At 47.3% G+C, this 27,184-nt stretch overlaps 1 protein-coding gene across 2 annotated transcripts in view; it reads right to left on the reverse strand.

The window, feature by feature from the left end:
• The window catches only part of GADL1 (GAD like acidic amino acid decarboxylase 1), a 618,248-nt gene extending 594,013 nt beyond the window's left edge, over positions 1–24,235 (reverse strand). Inside the window, exon 1 of one of the 2 annotated variants that reach the window (XM_085630569.1) lies at positions 24,005–24,235. In XM_085630569.1, the coding sequence (XP_085486695.1) occupies positions 24,005–24,038 (34 nt within the window). In that variant the 5' untranslated portion in view covers positions 24,039–24,235. The remainder of the gene's footprint in view (positions 1–24,004) is intronic. The other variant, XM_085630571.1, reaches the window with a different exon arrangement.
• Between the last annotated feature and the right edge of the window lie 2,949 nt (positions 24,236–27,184).

Raw genomic sequence — 27,184 nt, forward strand, 5'->3', positions numbered from 1 at the left:
GTAAGGACTTTGATAATATACAAAGAGTTTCAAGAAGACTAAAGTTCTTGGATGATCATGTATGTAACTAGTTAAATCTTTTATAGAATTATATTGGTTGTTTTAACTGCTAAATATACATGTTTAGCCAATTATTTGATTGTGTTAATATTTTTACTATAAGTTGGAGATATGTGGTATGCAACAGACAGACATTTGAGAGGAGGCACTCAATACATCAGAACAGAGAGATAGTATTACATTAGTTTGAGTCTCAACTATTTATTGTATAGAAACTTACTTCCTTATCCACAAAAATACATTAGTACTGCAATGACTAAACTGATCCAATTTCCACACTTCTTAAAGTCAGTTACGTATGAATGGAACATTGCAACCATTACAAAATAAGGAGTACAAGGGTTCCACCACCAGTTCCAAAATAAATGTGGATATTGTTTATTGATTCATTTCCAAAACTCTCATCCGTCTTCTTTGTTTCACATTCAGATACTTCTAAAAACCCCATAAGTCAGCCCAGCCAGTACATTTCGTCTCACACTAGGAATTCCTATGGGCTGAAAGAGTACTACATACAGTAATTGCAACCCATCCTCATTATATTAAACATTATATACAACAATGTGAATAAAAAAAACATGCAATAGGACATTGCCATATATCCCCCAGCCCACAATCAAGAAGATTGTGTTTTGAAAGGAAATTGCTACTTGGTTTGCTAATAACTTTGGTACCATTTTAAAAATGTTCAAAAAACTTTCCAAAAAAGAGGTTTATTCACCTCAGCTCCTTCCTGTAAAGTTTTGGGGAGATCCGTCAAGCAGGGGCTGAGAAAAAGAGGGTTCCCAAAACACATTTACCATAATAATTTTCCCATACGACCATTGAACTGAACTACAGCCAAAACGGTGAACATAATTACACAAAATTTGGCAAAAAGCTTAATATTTACGGAGAAAGCAGGCTGTTTTTGATTTGTTGTATGTTAGTTTTGTAGTTTTTGAGAAATCTAAGTTTCAAATGTATAGATATATCAGGCTGCTGCAGTACTGCGAGACTGGCAGATCAAAAGATAAGATATGATTGGCTGCCTCACATCAACAAACCAGTTTGGCAGCCATGTTTGGAGATAGGACAGAGTCCCTTTGTTCTGAAAAAAAAATTAATATAGCATATAGTGGAGCAGAGTAAGGATACCCTTAGCCCCTAGGCCTTGTGGGGAGGGAGAGGTTACCCCTGAGGCCAAAAATGTTATTTTGTTTACCAGAATGCTATTTTCAATTTGAATCTCCATGGGATAGGCTAGGGCTCGGGGGTTCACACATAACCACATCATTATTATAAGGGAAGGTTACGGCCCCTCTCTACACGCTATTCAATGGACCTGTGGACCCCATCCCCCAGGGCATCCGTAAATATATATATATTTAAAGGTATTGGGGCATGCAGACCTCCTCCCTGATCCATTTAACACCCTCTGGGACCCCATCCACTGGGGCCCAATTATAAAACAAATTTCAGGAGAGAGACATTGGATTGCTGTCCAGCTTAAACTTCTTATCCATTCGCTTGTGATAGGTTCGCTGTGGTGCACTTGTTGATTGTGATTTATGTAACGCTTTTGGCAATGAGGTACAAGTGCAACCTTGGACTGAAGGTTGATGTGTGACAAACTTTTTGTACTTGCTAATTTTGCTGGCCTATTCTTGTAATAAAAAGTTAAGCTTATAGAATTGTGAACATTCCTTCAGTACTATCTCAATTTTATGATAATTTACAGACAAGCATTTTATTTAGTTTAGTTCTGTCTTTCTAAATACCCCCACATGGCTATCCTGTATTTAAAGTTCTTTCTGTTCATAGTTATTATTACTGATACATTAAGGGGCCGATTCCAATCATGGAAAAAGGCTGTACAAATCGTTGTATGGAGCGTTTTTCCCGTACAACTCGTACCCGGTAAACTTTTCTTACAACCTAGGAAGTACGATTGGTACAGAAAGCCTCTTTCCATACAAATCGTACAAAAGACCATACAGCTAAAATAAACCAACGATTCTGATCCGGAACAGCTTGCACGCGACGTCTGTATGTATTTAAGCAGCGGTTTCCAGCCCAGCAAGTACGATTCGTCCCTACGGCACTCCGTACGGCTCTTTTCTTACGGGAACCAAAAACAGCTGTAAAAGCAGAGTCCTCAGGGGTACGAGTCGTACAGGCATACACCCCTGTGCGTTGTGTATGTACGGTGCGTACCCCAACATCGCGTATGTACTGTGCGTACCCCCAACATCGCGTACCCCAACATCGCATACCCCAACATCGCGTATGTACGCAACGTACATACGCGATGTTGGGGTATGCGATGTTGGGGTACGCGATGTTGGGGGTACGCACCGTACATACACAACGCACGGGGGTTTATGCCTGTACGACTCGTACCCCTGTACGACTCGCACCCCGGGAACAACTTTTCCCGGGATACGAGTCGTACAAAGTTCGCTTCGTAGCGGGTAATGGCATTCCCGGTGTACGGGATGTTTTCTGTACAAATCGTAAATCGGAAAGCCGGTCCGGATCGTACTAGTACGGTTGGACTGCATTTTTACAATTTGTACGGAAAAGTGTCCGGGTCCGTATGGTACAACTTTTCCCGATCCGATTTGTAAGGATCGGGCCGATCCGTACAAATCGGATCGGGAAAAGTTGTATTTTTCCCGTACGAATCGTACTTCACGGGTCGGACGGGACTTGTACGATTTGTATGGAAAAATTTACCAGTACGAGTCGGACGGGAAAAAAAAAATACAGGATCGGAATCGGCCCATAAATGTAAAATCTCATTAATGATGACACAAAGTTCTACAGGAATTCCACAAATAAACAAATAAATTAAAAAAACTATATGAAAACCATCACAGTAATTAAAACACTGCAATTGAGCAGTCACTTGTAAAGAGGATATTTCTATGCACTTTAAATAGTTCTTAACTATGGAATGGTTTATAGCAGTAGCACGATTATGTCTTGCTTCAGTCTGGTTGCAGCAGGATGCCCCATTGTTCGAGATGTGGCGGGCCAAATGTTATAATATTTTCAGTTTGAAATAAAGCCTTTAGTGTTTGAAATCATTGAAGGGGAAAAATTGGGTGTTCAGATATGGGGGCCAATGATAGAACAAATTGATTGACAGTGCTATTTAATTTAATAAGTGTTTAGTATTTTTTGTTGTTATACTGGTATGTTTTCTTTGCCGTAAGATATAATATAATTTTGCCATGCCTTGTGTGATTTTTGTCAGTGTGTGTTTAAAACATTTGTGTAACTGATCAAGATTTCCACTTCCTTTGGATTGAATAAAAAAAAAGCAGAACATCCTTGGTGCAACAACACCAACTGTTGCATGGCTAAACACTTATAAGGTCCCAAATGCGAGACCTATTGGCTATGCCAATGCTTGTTCTTGGTGGCTGTAGGGAGGGAGAGATAGTTGGAACAGTTGATGGTGTCAAGTGTGGGGAAGAGATACCAACGGCTCAGTTTGGAGGAGCTGCAGGCACTTTAACAGCAGTCGCTGAGGACATCAGCATCGCGGGACAGCTCACTGTTTCAGGGAGAAGAGCCAGCCATGGAAGCCAAGTTTAGATGGATCTCTAACCTGCACCAAGCAGTGGCTGGAGGGTTACCAGGGGTTCTGTGGTGCTCTCAGACTCTACTGCAGTCGCCTTTATTCTTCAGGGGCCAATCAGTGCACTAGCCTCACATAGTTCAAGCCCATTTCTGATGAATAATTGTCTTGTGGAGAAGTGTGGCTCAATAATTAGAGCGGCAGACCCTGATGCAGAGGTCTAGCCCGGGACCAGGGTTCAATTCCCCGCCTCGGCGGGTCTTGGACTCAAAAATTCTACGGACCTGATAATTCTCGCCTCGGTGCCATTCTAATCATGAAGTCCCACTCTGCAACTCTGGGCAATAGCTTGCTTAATCTCCACAACGGCCCCCACAACGCTAAGGATGCCTGGCCTTCACCTTGGGGGTGCCCAGGAGTGGACGCCTCACAGGGAAAAGCCAGGATGGGTTCCACAGCGGTATTCGTACAAGCGCCGAGAGGCCTCTGGGTAGTCGTGCGCTATACAAGTATCCATACATTTACATTACATTTATTTTTTTGGCTTCCTACATTTGAAGAAGTAACATGAATTTACTCCGACTACCCTCACCAAACAGCTAGTTAAATGCCTTTGCTCAGTGCATTATTTGGAGATGGTGGTTGAGTGGACACTCACAAAGGTGCTGATGGGGCCCTAGTAAAGAGTTGGATGCGTTGCATTCCAGTTTTGTGATTCCTGGTGGCTGAAGTCCCTTGTGATGGTGAAGAATTAGTCACGAAGACTGGCTTGACAGGCAGCATTACACATACTCAATTAGTAAGTTTACAGGTGAGTGGGGCTTTTTCATTCCCTTGGTTGAAAAAGATGACTGTGGTTAACTGCATATGGGCAGCATGGGCTCCTTGGATGAGCAGCTGGCAGCCTGTTACTCTACCGAACTCTACCTGAATTGGATATGCCATCTTATCTTAGAGAAATATCTGGAAGCCGAGCTAAGCTCGCCTGTCATCACATGCCCTTTCTCTCTTTTTTTTTTTTGTTGCATATTTATATAGCGCGAACTCGACCCGAAGGTATTGGAGCGTTTACATAGCACCGTATTTACATTACACATTCAGGCAAGGGGAGATTAAGTGATGTGCTCAGAATCACAGGATGTGGACGCGACCTTGAAGCTCGAACCCTGGTTTCCTGCACCAGAGGCGGCAGCGCAGCCGACGGACCACATCCTCTCCCCGGTACGAAACCTGCTTGAATAACTTTGAGGTAGGTTTAGTGGTCTTTTGTGCTTTTTTTAAATGTAGATGGAATGTAATTCTAAAGAGATCGTGTTTTTTAATGTTTCTGTTGCAGTCACTTTATCTACAGTTTCATATTAGGCTTTAGTTACTTTCAGTTGAGTGTCAAACTTCCCCAACTCAAGGACAGGGGTGGGGGCGCCTCTTAGAGCTTGACAGGTGGGATCAAAGCAATGGACCATTGTTTATCAGCCTCTTTGAAAAGTGGCTTGCAGCTGTCTGGTGAAGTGATGGTATCACTTGACCTTCAGAGGTTGGCACTAAATTTAGAGAGGGCAGGGAAGAGAGAAGGGGTGGGGGCAGGATAGGCGCACAGAGCCGCGGCCACAGAAATGTGACTTTGTAAGGGGAGACTTACAAAACAACATAAGAGAGAAAGATGCAAAGACGGTTAGCGATCGAAAGCGTGTGTGTGGTGTTACAGGCAGAGAGAAAAAGGTAACGTGAGGCGGGAGAAGAAAGAACACAGCAAAAAAACATTAAAGAAGGAAAGACAGAGAGAGGCAACGAAAGACGAAAAGAGCGTGGGAGACAAAAAGTTGGTAAGGAGAGAGTGGGATGGGGAACGAGAGAAGGTGAGATAAGAAAAGAAGCAATAGTGGAAGGAAAACATGGAGGAAGGAAGGAAAGGAAATGGGACGAATGAAGAACAGAAGAAAGAAGGGAAGAAAGAAAGGATGTTTGGAAAGAAGAAATAGATAATGCAAGAAAGGATGGGAGAAACAAAGGCAGGAAGAAAGAATATAATGAACAAAGGAAGGAGGAAATGAAGGAATGAGGGAATGGAGAAAGGAGGAAGCTAAAAGTAAAGACGCGAGTTAGTGTGGAAGGGGTATAAAGTAAGACATGAAACGCGAGTGGTGGAAAAGTGAAAGTAGGCTGCGAGCGCGAAAGTGAAAGTGATCACAGCTGTGCACATTGCAAGCACTAGGCCAGCCAGCAGCCCCTTGAAAACTCATCTACAAAAGTCTCTCCGAGCAGCGCATGTGCGCTGACTCAGCAAGACCTAAAAAGGAATGGTGGCAGAGATAGATAACCTCATTTGGCAGAATCACACTTTATTTGAGAAAAGAGACCAGAATTAGGTCTCAGATTCAGATGTCATGAACCCACTATGGACAATCTTAGCCACTCTCCCTCATATACTTCCTGCATACTTCTCATAATAATTACTAAGATATATTGCCATTGTAAGTGCCCCATGCATTGTCATCAATGGTGCCAGGGCGTGCTGCAATAATCGGGGCAAGGGGCATTTTCATTATTCTGAACAGTGATTTCAGCCACAATTACTGCCTGTGGACACCTCCATTGTTGATACCAGAAACTGCAGCCACCAACCGTGTATGTGACTTTTGTCATCATTACTGACAGTGAGTTCAGCCACATCCTACGCCTTGGAGTCCTGCATTATTAGGCCCTGGGAATGCTCTCATAATTAGTGCCCTGGAGTGCTGCCATCATCAATGTCCAGGAGTACTTCATCATCAGTGGCGGGGTGTGCTTCCATATCAGTACCAGGGAGTGCTGCCATCATCTGTGCCAGGGAGTGCTGCTATCATCTGTATCAGGGAGTGTTGCCATCATCAGTATCAGGGAGTGTTGTCATCATAAATATCAAGTAGTGCTGCCATCATGAGTACCTAGGAGTGCTGCCATCATCAGTGCAAGGAAGTGCTGACATCATCAATAACAGGGAGTGCTACCATTGTCAGTACCAGAGAGTGCAGCCATCATGAGTACCAAGGAGTGCTGCCATCATCAGTGCCAGGGAGTGCTACCATCATCAGTGTCAGGGAGTGCTGTCATCATCAATATCAAGGAGCGCTGTCATTATCATTATCAATATCAAGGAGTGCTGCCATCATCAGTACCTAGGAGTGCTGCCATCATCAGTGCAAGTAAGTGCTGACATCATCAATATCAGGGAGTGCTGCCATTGTCAGTACCAGAGAGTGCTGCCATCATCAGTGCCCAGGAGTGCTGCCATCATCAGTGGAAGGAAGTGCTGCCATCATCAGTGTTAGAGAGTGCTGCCATCACCAGTACAAGAGAGTGCTGCCATCATCAGTATCAGGGACTGCTGTCATCATGAGTATCATGGAGTGCTGCCATCATCAGTGCTAGAGAGTGCTGCCACCATCAGTACCAGGGAGTGCTGCCATCATCAGTACCAGGGAGTGCTGCCATGCCATCATCAGTACCAGAGAGTGCTGCCACCATCAATAGTACCAGGGAGCGCTGCGATGCCATCATCAGTACCAGGGAGTGCTGCTATCATCAGTATCAGGGAGTGCTGCCATCATCAGTACCAGGGAGTGCTGCTATCATCAGCATCAGGGAGTACTGCCATCATCAGTACCAGGGAGTGCTGCAATGCCATCATCAGTACCAGAGAGTGCTGCCATCATCAGTACCAGGGAGTGCTGCTATCATCAGCATCAGGGAGTACTGCCATCATCAGTACCAGGGAGTGCTGCCATGCCATCTTCAGTACAAGAGAGTGCTGCCACCATCAGTACCAGGGAGCGCTGCCATCACCAGTACCAGGGAGTGCTGCCATGCTATCATCAGTATCAGGGAGTGCTGCCATCATCAGTATCAGGGAATGCTGCCATCATCAGTACCAATGAGTGCTGCCATGCCATCATCAGTACCAGGGAGTGCTGCCACCATCCGTACCAGGGAGTGCGGCCATCATTAGAACCAGGGAGTGCTGCCATGTCATCATCAGTACCAGGGAGTGCTGCCATGCCATCATCAGTACCAGGGAGTGCTGCCATGCCATCATCAGTATCAGGGAGTGCAGCCAATATCAGTAGCAGGGAGTGCTGCCATCATCAGTAGCAGGGAGTGCTGCCATCATCAGTACCAGGAAGTGCTGTCATCATAAATATAACTGAGTGCTGCCATCGTCAGTACCATGGAGTGCTGCCATCATCAGTGCAAGGAAGTGCTGCCATCATCAGTACCAGAGAGTGCTGCCATCATCTCTGTGTCAGAGAGTGCTGCCACCATCAGAACCAGGGAGCGCCACCATCAGCAGTGCAAGGAAGTGCTGCCATCATCAGTGCTATGGAGTGCTTGCATCATCAGTACCAGGGAGTGCTGCCATCAACAGTACCAGAGAGTGCCGCCATCATCAGTGGCAGGGAGTGCTGCCATTATCAGTATCAGGGAGTACAGCCATCATCAGTGGCAGGGAGTGCTGCCATCATCATTGCCAGGGAGTGCTGCCATCATCAGTGGCAGGGAGAGCTGCCATCATCAGTGCCGGGGAGTGCAGCCATCATAAGTGCCTGGGACTGCAGCCATCATCAGTGCCTAAGAGTGCTGCCATCATCAGTGCCTGGGACTGCAGCCATCATCAGTGCCTGTGAGTGCTGCCATCATCAGTGCCAGGGAGTGCTGCCATCATAAATATCATTGAGTGCTGCCATTGTCAGTACCGTGGATTGCTGCCATCATCAGTGCAAGGAAATGCTGCCGTCATCAGTACCAGAGAGTGCTGCCATCATCAGTACCAGGGAGTGCCACCATCATCAGTGGCAGGGAGTGCTGCCAATATCAGAAACAGGGAGCGCTGCCATTAGCAGTGCAAGGAAGTGCTGCCATCATCAGTACCAGGGAGTGCTACCGTCATCAGTACCAGGAAGTGCTTGCATCATCAGTACCCTGGAGTGCTGCCATCATCAATATCAGGGAGTGCTGCCATTGTCAGTACCAGAGAGTGCTGCCATCATCAGTGCCCAGAAGTGCTGCCATCATCAGTGCAAGGAAATGCTGCCATCATCAGTGGTAGAGAGTGCTGCCATCACCAGTACAAGAGAGTGCTGCCATCATCAGTATCAGGGGCTGCTGCCATCATCAGTATCATGGAGTGCTGCCATCATCAGTGCTAGAGAGTGCTGCCACCATCAGTACCAGGGAGCGCTCCCATCATCAGTACCAGGGAGTGCTGCCATGCCATCATCAGTACCCTGGAGCAATATCAGGGAGTGCTGCCATTGTCAGTACCAGAGAGTGCTGCCATCATCAGTGCCCAGGAGTGCTGCCATCATCAGTGCAAGGTAATGCTGCCATCATCAGTGGTAGAGAGTGCTGCCATCACCAGTACAAGAGAGTGCTGCCATCATCAGTATCAGGGGCTGCTGCCATCATCAGTATCATGGAGTGCTGCCATCATCAGTGCTAGAGAGTGCTGCCACCATCAGTACCAGGGAGCGCTCCCATCATCAGTACCAGGGAGTGCTGCCATGCCATCATCAGTACCAGGGAGTGCTGCCATGCCATTATCAGTCCCAGAGAGTGCTGCCACCATCAGTACCAGGGTGCGCTGCCATGCCATCATCAGTACCAGGGAGTGCTGCTATCATCAGTATCAGAGAGTGCTGCCATCATCAGTACCAGGGAGTGCTGCTATCATCAGCATCAGGGAGTACTGCCATCATCAGTACCAGGGAGTGCTGCAATGCCATCATCAGTACCAGAGAGTGCTGCCACCATCAGTACCAGGGAGTGCTGCTATCATCAGCATCAGGGAGTACTGCCATCATCAGTACCAGGGAGTGCTGCAATGCCATCATCAGTACCAAGGAGTGCTGCCATGCCATCATCAGTACCAGAGAGTGCTGCCACCATCAGTACCAGGGAGCGCTGCCATCACCAGTACCAGGGAGTGCTGCCATGCCATCATCAGTATCAGGGAGTGCTGCCATCATCAGTATCAGGGAATGCTGCCATCATCAGTACCAAGGAGTGCTGCCATGCCATCATCAGTACCAGGGAGTGTTGCCACCATCCGTACCAGGGAGTGCTGCCATCATTAGTACCAGGGAGTGCTGCCATGTCATCATCAGTACCAGGGAGTGCTGCCATGCCATCATCAGTACCAGGGAGTGCTGCCATGCAATCATCAGTACCAGGGAGTGCTGCCATCATCAGTATCAGGGAGTGCAGCCAATATCAGTAGCAGGGAGTGCTGCCATCATCAGTACAAGCACGTACTGCCATCATCAGCACCAGGAAGTGCTGTCATCATAAATATCATTGAGTGCTGCCATTGTCAGTACCATGGAGTGCTGCCATCATCAGTGCAAGGAAGTGCTGCCATCATCAGTACCAGAGAGTGCTGCCATCATCTCTGTGTCAGAGAGTGCTGCCACCAGCAGAACCAGGGAGCGCCACCATCAGCAGTGCAAGGAAGTGCTGCCATCATCAGTGCTATGGAGTGCTTGCATCATCAGTACCAGTGAGTGCTGCCATCAAGAGTACCAGAGAGTGCCACCATCATCAGTGGCAGGGAGTGCTGCCATTATCAGTATCAGGGAGTACTGCCATCATCAGTGGCAGGGAGAGCTGCCAACATCATTGCCAGGGAGTGCTGCCATCATCAGTGGCAGGGAGAGCTGCCATCATCAGTGCTGGGGAGTGCAGCCATCATCAGTGCCTGGGACTGCAGACATCATCAGTGCCTAAGAGTATAGCCATCATCAGTGCCTGGGTCTGCAGCCAACATCAGTGCCTGTGAGTGCTGCCATCATCAGTGCCAGGGAGTGCTGCCATCATAAATATCATTGAGTGCTGCCATCGTCAGTACCGTGGAGTGCTGCCATCATCAGTGCAAGGAAATGCTGCTATCATCAGTACCAGAGAGTGCTGCCATCATCAGTACCAGGGAGTGCCGCCATCATCAGTGGCAGGGAGTGCTGCCAATATCAGAACCAGGGAGCGCTGCCATTAGCAGTGCAAGGAAGTGCTGCCATCATCAGTACCAGAGAGTGCTACCGTCATCAGTACCAGGAAGTGCTTGCATCATCAGTACCCTGGAGTGCTGCCATCATCAATATCAGGGAGTGCTGCCATTGTCAGTACCAGAGAGTGCTGCCATCATCAGTGCCCAGAAGTGCTGCCATCATCAGTACAAGGGAGTGCTGCCATCATCAGTGCCAGGGAGTGCTGCCATCACCAGTACCAGGGAGTGCTACCATCAACAGTACCAGGGAGTGCTGCCATCGTCACTATCAGGGAGTGCTGCCATTATTAGTATCTGGGAGTGCAGCCATCATCAATGGCAGGGAGTGCTGCCATCATCAGTGGCAGGGAGTGCTGCCATCATCAGTGCCAAGGAGTGCAGCCATCATCAGTGCCTGGGACTGTAGCAATCATCAGTGCCTAGGAGTGCAGCCGTCATCATTGCCTCGGAATGCTGTCATAATAAGTGTCAGGGAGTGCTGCCATCATCAGTACCAGGGAGTACTGCCATCATCAGTGCAAGGAAGTGCTGACATCATCAATATCAGGGAGTGCTGCCATTGTCAGTACCACAGAGTTCTGCCATCATCAGTGGCCAGGAGTGCTGCCATCATCAGTGCAAGGATTTGCTGCCACCATCATTGCTAGAGAGTGCTGCCATCACCAGTACAAGAGAGTGCTGCCATCATCAGTATCATTGACTGCTGCCATCATCAGTACCATGGAGTGCTGCCATCATCAGTGCAAGGAAATGCTGCCATCATCAGTACCAGAGAGTGCTGCCATCATCAGTACCAGGGAGTGCCACAATCATCAGTGGCAGGGAGTGCTGCCAACATCAGAACCAGGGAGCGCTGCCATTAGCAGTGCAAGGAAGTGCTGCCATCATCAGTACCAGGGAGTGCTGCCATCATAAATATCATTGAGTGCTGCCACCGTCAGTACCATGGAGTGCAGCCATCATCAGTGCAAGGAAGTGCTGCCATCATCAGTACCAGAGTGTGCCATCATCAGTACCAGGGAGTGTCACCATCATCAGTGGCAGGGAGTGCTGCCACAATCAGAACCAGGGAGTGCCGCCATCATCAGTGCCAGAGTGCTGCTATCATCAGTACCAGAGAATGCTCCCATCATCAGTATCAGGGAGTGCTGCCATCATCAGTACCAGGGTGTGCTTCTGTCATTGGTACCAGGGAGTGCTGCAGTCATTAATGCTAGGTAATGCTCCAATCATTATCACCAGGGAGTGCTGAAACCATCGGTGCCAGAGAGTGATGCCATCATCAATGACTGGGAGTGCTGCCATCTTCAGTGCCAGGAAGAGCTGCCATCACCAGTGCCAGGGAGACCTGCAATCATCAGTGCCAGTGAGTGTTGCTATGGAGTGCTGCTATCATTATAGCCAGGGTGTGCTACCATCATCAGTGCCACAGAGTGCTGCTATCATCAGTGCCAGGGTGTGCAGCCATCAACAGTGACAGAGAGGGCAGCCATCATCAGTGCCTGGGAGAGGTGCCATCACCAGTGCCAGGGAGACCTGCAATCATCAGTGCCAGTGAGTGTTGCTATGGTGTGCAGCCATCATCAGTGTCTGGGACTGTAGCCATCATCAGTGGCTGGGAGTGGTTCATCATCAGTGCCAGGGAGGTTTGCCGTCTTCAGTGACAGTGAATGTTGCTATGGTGTGTTGCCATCATCAGTACCAGGAGTGCTGCCATTGTCACTGGCCGGGAATGTTGCTATCATCAGTACCAGGGAGTGCTGCCATCATAAGTGCCAGGGAATATGGCCATCATTAGTACTAGGGAATGCAACAATCACTAGTGACAGGCATCGTTGCCATCATCAGTGCCAGGGAGACCTGCAATATTCATTGCTAAGGAGTGTTGCTATGGAGTGCTGCTATCATTGTAGTCAGGGTGCTGCCATCATCAGTACCAGGGAGTGCTGCCATCATCAGTGCAAGGCAGTGCTGCCATCATCAGTGCCAGAGAGTGCTGCCATCATCGGTACCATTGAGTTCTGCCAGCATCAGTGGCAAGGAGTGCTGCCATTACTGGTGTCAGTGAGATATTCCATCGTTAGTGGAGCGGGACTATGCTCCTTCGTGAAGAAGAGGTGGAGGGACGATGCTCCTTCGTGAAGAAGAGGTGGAGGGACGATGCTGACGATGCTCCTTCATGAAGAAGAGGTGGAGTGACAATGCTGACGATGCTCTTTCGTGAAAAATAGGTAGAGGGACAATGCTCCTTCAAGAAGAAGAGGTGGAGGGATGAGGCTCCTTCATGAAGAATAGGTGGAGGGACGATGCTCCTTCGTAAAGAAGAGTTGGAGAGACGATGCTCCTTCGTGAAGAAGAGGTGCAGGGACAATGATCCTTCATGAAGAAGAGGTGGAGGGACGAAGAGGTGTAGGGACAATGCTCCTTCGTGAAGAAGAGGTGGAGGGAAGATACTCCTTCATGAAGAAGAGGTGGAGAGATGATGATCTTTCGTGAAGAAGAGGTGGAGGGACGATGCTCCTTCGTGAAGAAGAGTTGGAGGGACGATGCTCCTTTGTGAAGAAGAGGTGGAGGGATGATGCTGCTTCGTGAAGAAGAGGTGGAGGGATGATGCTCCTGCGTGTAGAAGAGGTGGAGGGATGATGCTCTTTCATGAAAAAGAGGTGGAGGTACGATGCTCCTTCGTGAAGAAGAGGTGGAAGGACGATGCTTCTTCATGAAGAAGAGGTAGAGGGACAATGATCCTTCAGTGAAGAAGAGGTGGAGGAATGCTGCTCCTTTGTGAAGAAGAGGTGGTGGGACGATGCTCCTTCGTGAAGAAGAGGTGGAGGGACGATACTCCTTCGTGAAGAAGAGGTGGAGGGACGATGCTCCTTCATGAAAAAGAGGTGGAGGGACAATGCTCCTTCGTGAAGAAGAGATGGAGGGACGATGCTCCTTCATCAAGAAGTGGTGGAGGGACAATGCTCCTTCGTGAAGAAGAGATGGAGGGACGATGTTGCTTCGTGAAGAAGAGGTGGAGGGACGATGCTCCTTCGAGAAGAGGAGGTGGAGGGACGATGATCCTTCGTGAAGAAGAGGTGGAGGGACGATGATCCTTCGTCAAGAAGAGGTGGGCTACTAAAAAGCGATGGCTCTGTTTGGTGATCACCGCATCCTACACCAACGGGTTCTTTCTTTGAGTTACAGTGGGGACACCCTGAGGCAAAGAATGAAATCCTGAGCCTCTGCCTGGTGTGCCTCATTATCAATACATAACCTTTGATGTCTAAGACTGTCCCTGTGCCATTCGCAGGAGACTCTTGGCCATGTTGGAATCTGCAGTGTCCAGCACTCTGGACCCTCAGTGCCTGCCAGCCCCGAAGGACAGCAACACTAACACCGACCAGTAACTTGACTTTGGGGTGTTTGCCAAGCTACAATAGCTCCTATGGACCCACGGCCAATCCTTCTTAAAAAGCATCAGAGCCAGCCTTCCAGGACCACAGAGAGCTCCTCTTCTTACTTCTAGTGACATCTTTTGTCGACCGGAAAATGGAACAGCAACAAACCTAGATCCTGAATCACCGAACACAAGCTCATCTTGACTGCAGCAGCTGCAGGGTTAATTTATAAATGAAACAGCACCATTCTTACTAATGTCTACTGTTCAACGTGGTGAATGTGTTTAATAAAGAGTTATTGCTTTTCAGGAAATGGTCTTTCGACATTCATCACTATTGTGATTGTAACACCAGAGTTATACTCTTTCTGACTCACCCTTCACACCGCCTACCACACACTAGGCATTTACTGCTCACCAAAGTCACACCGTCCACCCAACACAAGACACTACAGCTTAACAAAGTCACACTACCACCCCACACTAGACATTTACTGCTCATCAAAGTCACACCGTCTACCCAACACTAGACACTACGGCTTAACAAAGTCACACTACCACCCCACACTAGACATTTACTGCTCACCAAAGTCACACCGTCCACCCAACACTAGACACTACGGCTTAACAAAGTCACACTACCACCCCACACTAGATATTTACTGCTTAACAAAGTCACATCATCCACCCAACACTAGATATTTACTGCTTAACAAAGTCACACCGTCTACCCAACACTAGACACTACGGCTTAACAAAGTCACACTACCACCCCACACTAGACATTTATTGCTTAATAAAGTCACACCGTCCACCCAACACTAGACAGTTACGGCTTAACAAAGTTACACCGTCCACCTCACAATAGACATATACTGCTTAACAAAGTCACACTACCACCCCACACTAGACATTTACTGCTGAACAAAGTCACACCGTCCACCCAACACTAGACAGTTACTGCTTAACAAAGTCATACAACCACCCCACACTAGACATTTACGGCTTAACAAAGTTACACCGTCCACCTCACACAAGACATTTACTGCTTAACAAAGTCACACCGTCCACCCAACACTAGACATTACGGCTTAACAAAGTCACACTACCACCCCACACTAGACATTTATGGCTTAACAAAGTCATACCGTCCACCTCACACTAGACATATACTGCTTAACAAAGTCACATCTTCCACCCCACACTAGATATTTACTGCTTAACAAAGTCACACTATCCACCCTACACTAGATAGTTACTGCTTAACAAAGGCACACCTTCCACCCCAAACTAGGCATTTACAGCTTAACAAAGTAACACCGTCCACCCAACACTAGAGATACCGTCCACCCAACACTAGACATTTACTGCTTAACAAAGGCAAGTTGCCCACCCCAAATTAGGCATTTACAGCTTAACAAAGCCACACCGTCCACCCAACACTAGACATTTACAGCTAACAAAGTCACACCGCCTACCACATACTAGGCATTTACTGCTTAACAAAGCCTCACCCTTCACCCAACACTAGACATTTACTGCTTAATAAAGCTATCCAAGAAAGTCAAGCAGAGTTTTCAGTCTTACCTTTCTATCAAAGATTTAGGACCTGAAATTCTGGTCAAGAGTGTCCTGGTCAGAACGCAGAAAACAAATTAGAATGTGTGAATTGTGAAATCCATCTCGTTCTGAGACAAACAGGGGTCTCTCCTCTGTCCCCTTTTATTCCACATGTACAGTAGTCCATTGCCACCTCTGATCCCTCAATATCACCTATGGTTCCAATTGTTCATTGACAATATCCAGCTTCATATTCATGTTGGTAGTGCCAACCAGTGCTTAATTTGAGCCAGTGGTCTCCAGTGCTCGGCACCGGCAATTGTCAACACTGTCAAATATGACAGTCTGCAACTTGATGGCGATGTTTGTCTAATTTAGAAATGAGCGCAACTTCAGTTGTTTAGGAATTGAGTTTATACTAGCAAGGACTAATACCTTCCGCTCAAGTCATTCTTATAGCTTTGGGGACCTGGAATAGTCTGAACTGTCACACTTGTAAATGTGCGGTGGCTAGTAGTTGTGTTGGTGCTGTGGCAGCGCAGGCAGGGGCAATGCGTGGTGCAAGCTGCAGTGTCCTCCTGGCGAGAGCCCTGGCACTTATGGCTTTACAAAGTAAGCATTGGCGCTAACAAACTATGTCAACATCACCATCTCCCAGAAATTGTTAGGTGAAAGAGAGCTCCCTCTGCTTGAACAAATGAAAAACTGAAATCCTCAAAGTCTGAGATACTTCTTGTATCTTCCCTTCTCGTGCCCCTGCTGCAGGATATACCTCATGATATCTAAATGGCATGTGACATTTAATATAACATTCAATGGAAAGTGCCATCAAAACCGAAATTGCATTATGCATTATTGCATTATGAAGGTAACGAGAGCTGCTGCAAATGCCAGCGAGTGAAGGTAGAGTCCAATTACCTAATGCCCGGATTGCAGTTATGAGATGTAAAATATATTCTGGCTGAGCTCAACCGCAGCACATTTCAATCACATTTCTATCTGGAATCAGACGTATTTCACGCAATCCGATGACGCTGCCCTTCAGTTGCCACTTCGGAACTCTGGCTACACAATGGGGCATATTTACTAGAAAATGACAGCGCCGCGCTGCAAGCCATCTTACTGCACCAAGCGGTGTCATTAGAAAAGTGCTATGCTGTCCTCTGCGCTGGCGCACAATTGGCTGCCCAGCACCAATGCAGGCCCCCTTGTACTGTGGTGCAAGGGTGCCAGCGCTGCAAGGATGAGTGTTTTTGTGCAAGAAAAGGGCACCTTCCTGCACAAAAACAATAATTAATGGTGTTTTCATCCTTCCATATGTGCTGCAGATGAGGAGAAATAAAAGTTCTTCTCCTCGTTGCGCCACTTCAATCTGACTCATTCTCAGGTTTACAAAACTTAGTAAATCTGAGACTGCGTCAGAATCCATAGGTGTTGCGTGGGATCACCCACAGCAACACCCATGGAACACCCCTTTCACACATAGTAATGTGTGAAACGGGGCCATATTTAAAGGGTGGCTTTACGTGGCCTTGTAAATATGGCTCGGCATTGTGCGCCACCGGAGCGTCAAAAAAAGTGATGCACCAGAGGCGCAGGGGCCTTGTTCATATTCCCCATATCCAAGAGAAGCATGAGACGTTAACTTGGCCCTGCCATGTGTGGATTCTGGGCCTGAACAGAATCTGTAACATTCTGCTCCATTCAGAAAATAAGTCAATGTCCCTCACTGCAGCCATGCCCTGCACGTGCGCTGGTGGAGGGGTGGATACTCCCTGCAAAGCTGAGGTCCAGGGTGGAAGTGAATGGCAGGAGGCAAGGATTCCCCATACTGGAGGAGTGCTGCAGGGGGCCATGGGATAGTTTTGGTGTCAGAATGCGTGCACCTGGCGCAGGCGAAGCCTTAGTTCCATGGCAGAGAGTCAGTGGGAAGCCTGGGAGTTTCATTAGGTTTGACCAGCGCTTATCACCGGTGAAATACTGTTTTCCCCTTCAAAACTCTGTCTTTGACCCATTCCAAGAGAATAAAATGTCTGAAACTAAAAAGGAAAGAAGCTTGTAGTGTTTGTTGCAAGAAGCAAGTGATGCCTCCTCCACAGATCATTGATATGTCCTGCCTGATCCTAACATTTTGCTTTGGGGCTGTGGGCCTCCTCCTGGTCAAAGGGATGAAAGGAGGAGCAAGATCCTTCGAGTGAAGCCTGCCTAACTATGAGGAACGTTCCGAGGTGAAGGATAAAAACTGCCCTGAGACAGAGGATGCGACCTGTAAGAGGTACAGCGATCACGTTGGCATCGGGCATTTCTTGTGGACATGAAAGCTGAGGTGTGGGAAGCCCTCTGGAACTGAAAGAGGTGCGATGGAGTCTCAGGAATAAGCTCTGAAGATCTGAGTACTTTCCTTCAAGGTAATATCATCACCAGAACTTTGGACACTGAGAAAAGAGAAAAAGCCCTGCATGATCAGGGAAGCCAACAAACTCTTTGCAAAGACGCAACATTTGCAGGCCTGACATGCCCTCTACAAAGCAGTCTTTCTTGCAGGTTGAGAAGGAGCTAGACCAGCAGGAGGAATCAGGATGGTGTGGAATGGGTGCCTTGAAAGACCAATGGAAGGCAGACGCTGGTCGACCACTGCTCCTTACACCCAGACGCGTGCGCACCATCGGACAGATGGCAGCACATTCGAGTAAGACGTTTAGGCAGTAGACACATTATGTTTTTACATATGGAAATGTATATTATATTAGTCATTAACTTTTACGTGGTTTTTTTTAATCGAAACTTCACAAGTCTTTATCCATTTATTTTAATCTAATTTGTATTTAGTTATTTTGTATGCAAAGATTAGTTCGCCGAGTACTTTGTAAATAAAAACAGTTTGATATTAGGGGGCTGGTCTTTAAAGTCCAGAGTATGTATGTTCTAACAGGGAGGAGAGATGAAAGTGAGTGAGGGGGTGTGCTCCAAGGTCAGTGAAGAGAGATGCGGAAGGCATGGGTGTTCATGACGTTTACGTAAGGAGTGAATAGGAAGAGGTGGGACATAAGAAGTGTGCAATCATTTCCATGACTTGGTGTCCTCCAATGTGGTGTCTCAGTTTTCGTTTTCCTGTTAACATACTTTCATCACATTGGCCCTGTGCAGGGAAGGATTAAAATGGGGTCGCCGTGGAGCACTTTGGCCATGGCTGAAGTTCACATCATGTGGCTGAGATGCAGCCAGTAAGGAGTAGTAACTATCTGTTTAGAGCATGATTCAACAAAGCATCTTTTAGGCTTTCCAGGGAAGAGGTGTGGCGCCGCGGCCTGGGCAACTGACTCCGGAATCTGGGGACCACGGTTCGATCGCCGGCGGCAGATTAGCCCAGCACCATGTGACTCTGGGCAATAGCTTGCTTAATCTTCCCGACGGCCCCCAGCACCTAGAGACCCTTACGGGTGATTGTTCGCGCTTTACAAATGTGGATTATTATTATTACTATCCCAGGCGCTGTTCGCTCAAGGGGCTACTGTTGAGTAGGTAAAGGGGGCTATGGCCACTTCAAGGATATGTAGTAGATCACAGAGTGCGCGGGGCACTGATCACTCCAGGGTTAGAGTTCAGAGAAAATCAGGGCATCAATTAATTAGCAAGGTCAATTTTCAAGGCGTGGGGACACTGTACATACTGGGGTGCACTTCACAGAGTGTAGGAGGCACTCATCCCTAGCTGTATATCCTTCACAGAGTGCGGGAGGTCCAGATATCCAGGAGATACATTTCACTGGGTGCACCCATCACTTAGGGAATGTGGTTCCTGTTGGGTCAGTGTGCCCTGATAACACAGAGAAGCAGTCCACAGAATGAAGGAGGCACTGATAGGCTGAGGGGTACAGACCACTGGGTTCAAGAATGTAAGTGGGGCAGCTCCCAGGATAGCTTTTGGTGCAGGGGGTACAGACACGTGGAAGGCTTAGGTTAAAGTGAGACATATAAATGACTGCTCTTTGAGTTTTGTGGTACTTATGCTTTGCTGGGAGAAGGTGCATTAAGGGGTGGAGAGCTACAGAGTGGTGGGAAGCTACACTGCCCCCTCCAAGGGAGATGACAGATGCAAACCCAGGCTCAGGTGAGGGCAGCCAATATTTAGAGGGCCTTAGAGGAGAAGGTATTGTATGCCTCCATCTTCAATGTTGGAAGATGTTGGGGCTGGGAGCGCTTCACACTCGTCCCCTATGACAATTGCCATGTGGGAGATGGTGCGAGAGCCAATCTGAGGTCCCAGGATCAATAGACCCTACTGGTATTCCTGTCCTGTCCCTCGGTGTGCCCCAATGCACTACAAAGAGGGGTTGGGTCATGCATCGCATGGTGCCGGCATGCATGAGAAAGAAGGGTGTGATCACATCCCTCACTGCTCTCCAGACATTACAATAGCCATCTGTAGAGGTTCCTTTAGACTGCCCCAGTGTTATTCAACGAGGACTTGGAGGATGAACCGAGAACTCTAGAAGGAAGCAAACCATTATAATGATGAGTTGTGTGTCCACTCACTGTGCCCTATTGCATTCCATGCAAACTGGGCCTGAGTCTCAGCTTCCCAATGTATCTCAATGGGAATCTGGAGTAGGGGTGGGCAGAATTTGCGAAAGTCACTTTCGCGAATTATCACGAAAATGTTAAAAATCTCCGCAAACACGCGGAAATATCGCGAAGATGCGGAAGTTTTTTTCCCGCCCGTTTGCAGTATTTTCTGCGTGGTCGCGGTTCGCCAACTTACCCATGCGGTTGCTCGCGGGTGCGGCCATCTTGTTTTCACTTGTCTCGTGGTGCATGATCGCGAGAAGAAAGACGTGATCGCGCGACGAATGACATTACTGCGGGCGCGAACTGTCGCTAGACAGCGCAAATGGCTACCAACAATCCAACATCTCGTGGAGAACGCAACCGGATCGGGAAACTTGTCGGCGAACGCGGGGATTCAGGTAAGGCGATCGCGCGCGCGCGAGAATGTATTATTTTACAGCGCGAGCAAGCAAAAAATTTCCGTTAAAATGCGGATTGCGGAATTTTTTACATTTTCGCGCTCTCCGCGGAACGCGAAAATGTCAAATTATCGCAATTTCCGCGAGCGGAACGGAATTTTAGCCCAGGCCTAATCTGTAGGCCTGTCTCCGAGCACTGTCAATGTACTCCAACTAGGGGTTAGTGCACGTCTTAAATATTACCTTTATGTGTTATGCTAGTGCCAATACTAGATTCCCTAGTGTTCCCAAAGGCATATCATTATAGCCACAGAAATGGGCTCCCACTACAACTTATTGTAGCTTTGCAATGAACGTTTTTATGCAGCTCTCATAATTACCAATACAGCTCAGTGGCAAGCTGAAACAGATCTGATAGCTTCAGAGGAGTTCAAGGGGGAATCATAGCAGGTCCCACCCTCCAATTCTGTAACTTTGTATGTTATTTCAACTTCCATTCCCTTTAAGTCACACCTTTTTCAAAAGCTTCGCTTAAATGTTCCACCAACCATGACACGATCTGATTCACTGTCTCGCTGCGCTCCTCTCAAGAAGGGACTGAACACCCTGCTGGCGGCTGTCAGTACAGAGTATGAGTGATGGTGACCTCTTTGTTGTCATTCAGTGGTTGTATGTCAAAATCATGAGGTCAGGACCATGGACCTGCACATATATCGACTCCAGACTATCCACGTCCAACATATTGTCAAGGTGAGAAGCACAGATGTATCCTTCGTACCTCTCCATCGAGTTACTTTGATGATCTGTTGGAAGATGATATGCTGCAATCGATCAAGGGCCATGTTAAAAACTTACAATATTTGGTGGAACACAGTTCCATCACTGACTTGATCAATCAGGTTGTCTCAGAAAGTTGTGGTGCATTTGTGAAATTCCTGTGATATATGGGCAATTTTTCATCAACGTTAGCATGATCCACTGTGTTTGGAATCATGTGTTCCTCTGATGAACCCCTAAACTGTTTCTCAATTTTACCCAACATTTTCTTCATACAGATTCAAAGCAACACATACCATTGACTAAAGGTGCCCTCCCTTTACAGCCTAAAAATGTTCACTTGAACTCCACATCACACACTTAGAAAAAACATTCGTCATTACTTTTGACTCAAAATGTCCATCCCTTGCACACAACATGCGCCACACTGTCAGCAGCGCTGGATGACCCTGCCCGAGATGCCTCAGTTCTGGAATTAGGTTTTACAAAGAACGGAAATGTGATACTTACATCCATTTGTTGTAGTACACTTCAGCCAAGCTCACAAGTCGCAACAATTATCAGGTGGCAATATATATTATTTTGTTGTGGTGACGCAGACATTTGATTAACCGATACATTTTCAAATCAAAATAACTTTTATATTTAAATCTACTGAATTTTCCAAACATACGCTGTCCTTTACCTTGACAAAAATGAATTTCCAAACGATTTAAAGCGTTATTAATTTTCACCTACTCACACCTTTCAGTAGGCTCCCAGTGACACTCGTTTGCAAGTAAATTGTGTCACACATATACAACCACCAATGAGACCCCTTGACTTCCTTACAAGAGACCCGGTGTTTGGTATCAAACCCAATAATACCCGACTCCACCAGGTCTAAATTCATTGGGTGAGATAAATATTGTAATTTAATAATTTCCAATTACAAATCTGTCCAACAATGGGGAATAACGTGTGGATGTTGGTACTTAACGTGCATTTTTCACCAAATACATTTCATCAGGGTTGACTTGCAGAAATGCATCAGAGGAAAACTGCAAGAGTGTGGTGTTAGCTGCCAAAATCCTATGTGGGATATGTGTGGTGACATAAGCTACTGCAGATAACCCAATTAACTGGGCCTCACATAATAAAGGCCATGGAGTTACTCACTTCGATTTCCGAATAACTTTAAAGCGAAATTTGCAGTGTTGCGCTTTATCTAAAGAAAGTCACCCTCAGAATGAACTCATGTCTCTCATATCAAAATAAAATATCCTTCTTTGGAATTCAAATGTCCCTCAAGTGCGACCCCAAAACATCTTCATTGAAACCACACAATCTTACTATACACCTGAAGCGCAAAATGTCCCCCATTGTTACAGATCCTCCACTGTAAATATATTTTATTTGCACTCCACTCTGTGAATCATTGGAAAGAAGGACTCACTGTCCCCGTATTCATCAAAATACAACTAATTTTAGACTGAAGACACCTTCTATTTATGCCCCACATTGTTAACCAACTAGAACTCGAACAACATTCCCCATAGAACCAAGGGCCTGATGTAATAGAACCAAGAGCATGATGTAATAGAACCAAGAGCATGATGTAAGAGAACCGAAGGCCTGATGTATTAGAACCGAAGGCCTGATGTAATAGAACCAAGGGCATGATGTAATAGAACCAAGGGCCTGATGTATTAGAACCGAAGGCCTGATGTAATAGAACCGAAGGCCTGATGTAATAGAACCAAGGGCCTGATGTAATAGAACCAAGGACCTGATGTATTAGAACCAGGGGCCTGATGTAATAGAACCAAGGGCCTGATGTAATAGAACCAAGGGCCTGATGCAATAGAACCAAGGGCCTGATGTAATAGAACCAAGGGCCTGATGAAATAGAACCAAGGGCCTGAAGTATTAGAACCGAAGGCCTGATGTAATAGAACCAAGGGCCTGATGTAATAGAACCAAGGGCCTGATGTAATAGAACCAAGGGCCTGAAGTATTAGAACCGAAGGCCTGATGTAATAGAACCAAGGGCCTGATGTAATAGAACCAAGGGCCTGATGTAATAGAACCAAGGGCCTGATGTACTAAGAGTCTGTTCCTGAAAAGTGGTTGCAAGTTGCACACTGACTTTTTGAGAACAGTCTTCTGTGTACTGCAGCCCTCTCCCTTAAGGACACCATGCTGTTTTAAAATTAAAATACATGTTTTCCATTTGGAAAAAACATATGGAGCGCCTGCTGTCTACTCTCCCTGAGGCTGCCAACACAGTACTTGTCAAAAAGAATAAGTGTGTGTTGTCATCAGGAAGCTTCAGGTGATTGCTTTAATTAAAGGCAATTCCGGCTTCCAGGCACCCTTTGCATTTGCAGATTGACCAGTTGCGCACATTTACATTTCTTTCAGACAAGCAGGTACCCTGGCCAGAAGGCTTGTTTAGCTGTCTGCCCCTCCCTTGGTGTCACAGCAGTGCAGACTCAGTGAATGACACTCCAGCTGAAACATTTGACCTATCGGAATTAAATGTCCCAGGGCGGTTGTCCTTTCACACTAAAATTAGAACAGTATGGGCACGTCGTGCCCATCAGATCCCCTCTCTTCGACCACTGGCCTGGGGGAATAAAGCTTATCACAGAGAGGCGCGCACAGATACTTTACCCGGGGTCTGCGTGGGGCCGGAGGGGCCATTCATTGCGGTAGAGTTGCTGCTCCCGGGTCCTTCCCGGAGGTCGCACACAGGTGGGCCTTGCTGTGCAGTCTGCGCCAGGTGGGGCTGCCAGGTACAGTTCACGCCCAGCTGAGTTATCCCTCCGGGGCAGGTCCGGCTGTACCAAGCTGTTATCTCCGGTAGCAGCAGCAACCCTGGCGGGGCCGAGGTTTGTAGAGCAAAGAGGCAGCGCGCAGGCAGGGCGGCTATTAATAACAAGCCAGCTGGCCCCCGGCCAGCCCTCTCAGCCCTGGAAAAATCCAAGCGCCCAGATGGTCAGGAGAGAGGGAGGGGGCAGCCCCTGTCACTGCTCCCTCGGTCCCGGCTACCTGCAGAGGCTTATCGCTTGCAAAGTGTGCCGTCCCTGCAGCCCTGCTTCGAGGGGGTTCCCTCTAGCATACAATGCAAGTATGAAATAGCGCACTGAAGCCTCGTCACTAGGGTTGTCAGAAGTGACGGGGAGGGTAGGAAATGTGTAATGCACTTTCTGTAGTCTGAGGGTCAAAGGTCTCGCACCCAGTGGGGGCTCACCCAGCTTTTCCTGCTCCAAGGGGAAACAAATAAATGTATTTATACCCCTCTTGTGATAAGGCGCTATATAAAACAATTCAATTAATATTGGTAAGTATCATTTGTGTCATGTATCATGGTAGAAAGGTTCTCTTTGAGCATAATACTACATTCTGTTTCCAGCAAAGCATGCCAGTTAAGGCGTAAATTCAAAGATTCGCTCAGACACTGGTGCCCAAGCCATAGTAATCTAAAAGAAACCAGTGCCGAAGCCCTAAACCTTTCCCCAAAGCTGAACCTTTGCCTGTCCCACAGGGGCATTGTAGTTCTCTCTGAGAACTGGTGACCACAACACAACGGCCTGGAGTCCCCGCCGTGCGATCACTTATGTTAAATGTCTTTGTTCACTGCGAACCCCTTTCTGTGAGATGCTTTGCGTTCCATGGAGGCAACTTTCCAGTGCGAAACATTTTGTGCATGTTTGTGCCACTTTTGTGATGCCCACCCAGCGCAAAATGTGTGTAAATCCGGGCCTAAGAGTTCATGCACAAGCCAAGCCATGACCATGCGTGGCATGTTTATCATGTAACAAGCCAAGCCATGAACATGTGTGGCATGTTTATCATGCAACAAGCCAAGCCATGAACATGTGTGGCACGTTTATCATGCAACAAGCCAAGCCATGACCATGCGTGGCATGTTTATCATGCAACAAGGCAAGCCATGACCATGCGTGGCATGTTTATCATGCAACAAGCCAAGCCATGAACATGCGTGGCATGTTTATCATGCACCAAGCCATGAACATGTGTGGCATGTTTATCATGCAACAAACCAAGCCATGAACATGTGTGGCATGTTTATCATGCACCAAGCCATGAACATGTGTGGCATGTTCATCATGCAACAAACCAAGCCATGAACACGTGTGGCACGTTTATCATGCAACAAGCCGAATAATAAACAGTCTCTTCAAAATTCGAACACGCGCATTTCTTTAGCATGAAGAAGAAGCATGCCACTCTAGTGCATCAGACTATTCACTGCACAGACAGACATTTAATAAATGTTTTAGTTTTTAAACATGAACATAGAAACATTAATGCCTCCACCCTCACCCCCAAAACAATTCCATTATTGTACTGAGGCAAGTCAGTAGTCTTGTAAATCCTAAAAGTGGCCTATCTTGTTATTACAGATGGAGCAACATTACAGTCTATGAAATCAATCATATCAGGTGATTGTACAGCGCACATCCTGAACTCAAGTACTCAGAAGTCCTCTCATATGTGATAATGAAAAAGGAGGCTCTGTGAGCTCAAATATTGGTCTAGGATCACACAATTTGGACAAGCAGGGAAGTCGTATTTATCCCAGGTTATCTGGTTTCACAATTTAAAATTCAGCCACCAGATTCCTCTCTCTCTCTCTCTCTCTTTCTCTCTGTCTCTCTCTCTGCCCCTCTCTCTCTCTCTCTCAATCTCACTCTCTCGCTCTCCCTCTCTCTCCCTCTCTCTCTCCCCCCCTCTCTCTGTCCCCCCCTCTCTCTCTGTGTCTCTCTCTCTGTCTGTCTGTCTCTCTCTCTCTCTGTCTCTCTCCCTCTCTTTCTCTCTCTCTCTGTCCCCCTCTCTCTCTCTTTCTCTCTCTCTGTCTCTCTCGCTCTCTCTCTCTGTCACTCTTACTCTCTTGCTCTCTCTCTTTCTCTCTCTCTGTCCCCCCTCTCTCTCTCTCTCTCTGTCTCTCTTTCTCTCTCACTCTGTCTCTCTCTGCCCCCTCTCTCTCACTCTCTCGCTCTCTCTCTCTCTCTCTCTCTCTGCCCCCCTCTCTCTCTCTGTCCCCCTCTCTCTCTCTCTCTCTCTCACTTTCTCCTGGTTTACATCGCAGGTCACTGTTTTGTCTTTTATTCTTTGTGCACGAAGAAAAACAACAAGCTGACTCAGGGCCCCCAGACCCAACTACTTAGCCAAGAGTACATTTATTTGGGGGGAAGTGTCACACCCCAAATGCCCCCCTTGAAGCTTTGTTCAGGAATGGAATCCCCATCATGGAATCCCACCTATGCCCATCTCATATGGCTCCGACTGGAATGTGAGGTGCTGTATGTGCAGAATCTGGGGTCCTGGGCTCAGGGAAACAGGGTATCATGATAGTGAGAGATCAGATTCCCTGTCCACTCTGGAAAGTAAGACCTGTTCTGCCACAGTCTTGTGCGCATGCCCTACCATCTTCGTGGGACTGTGCCGCTCACCTTCAGTGGCGGCTCCTCCGCTGAGGTGGAGGAGCATTGCCCCACTGCTTTTAAGCAGTCACTAAAGGAAAAATAAAATGATAATAACTATAAGTTATCATTTTATTTTTTCCTTGTTGCGGCAGCTTTTGGGGCAAGACAGGGCTGCTCTGCTGACAGAGCAGGGGAGGGGAGGAGTGGTTTGCACTCCCTAAAATGCGCATTAATGTTTGTCTGGCCCTCGGGGGCCCGCCAAATATTCATTCACACTTAGCATGTTCTCCATGCAGGCTGCATTACAGCCTGCATGGAGAATATGCCCAGCATTCCATTCTCTGGCTGAGCGCCCATCAACAGTGCTCAAACCAATCACAACACTGCATTGCAGAGTTGT

The sequence above is a fragment of the Triturus cristatus genome, chromosome 10 (genome assembly GCF_964204655.1).
Source record: "Triturus cristatus chromosome 10, aTriCri1.1, whole genome shotgun sequence".
NCBI lineage: Eukaryota > Metazoa > Chordata > Amphibia > Caudata > Salamandridae > Triturus > Triturus cristatus.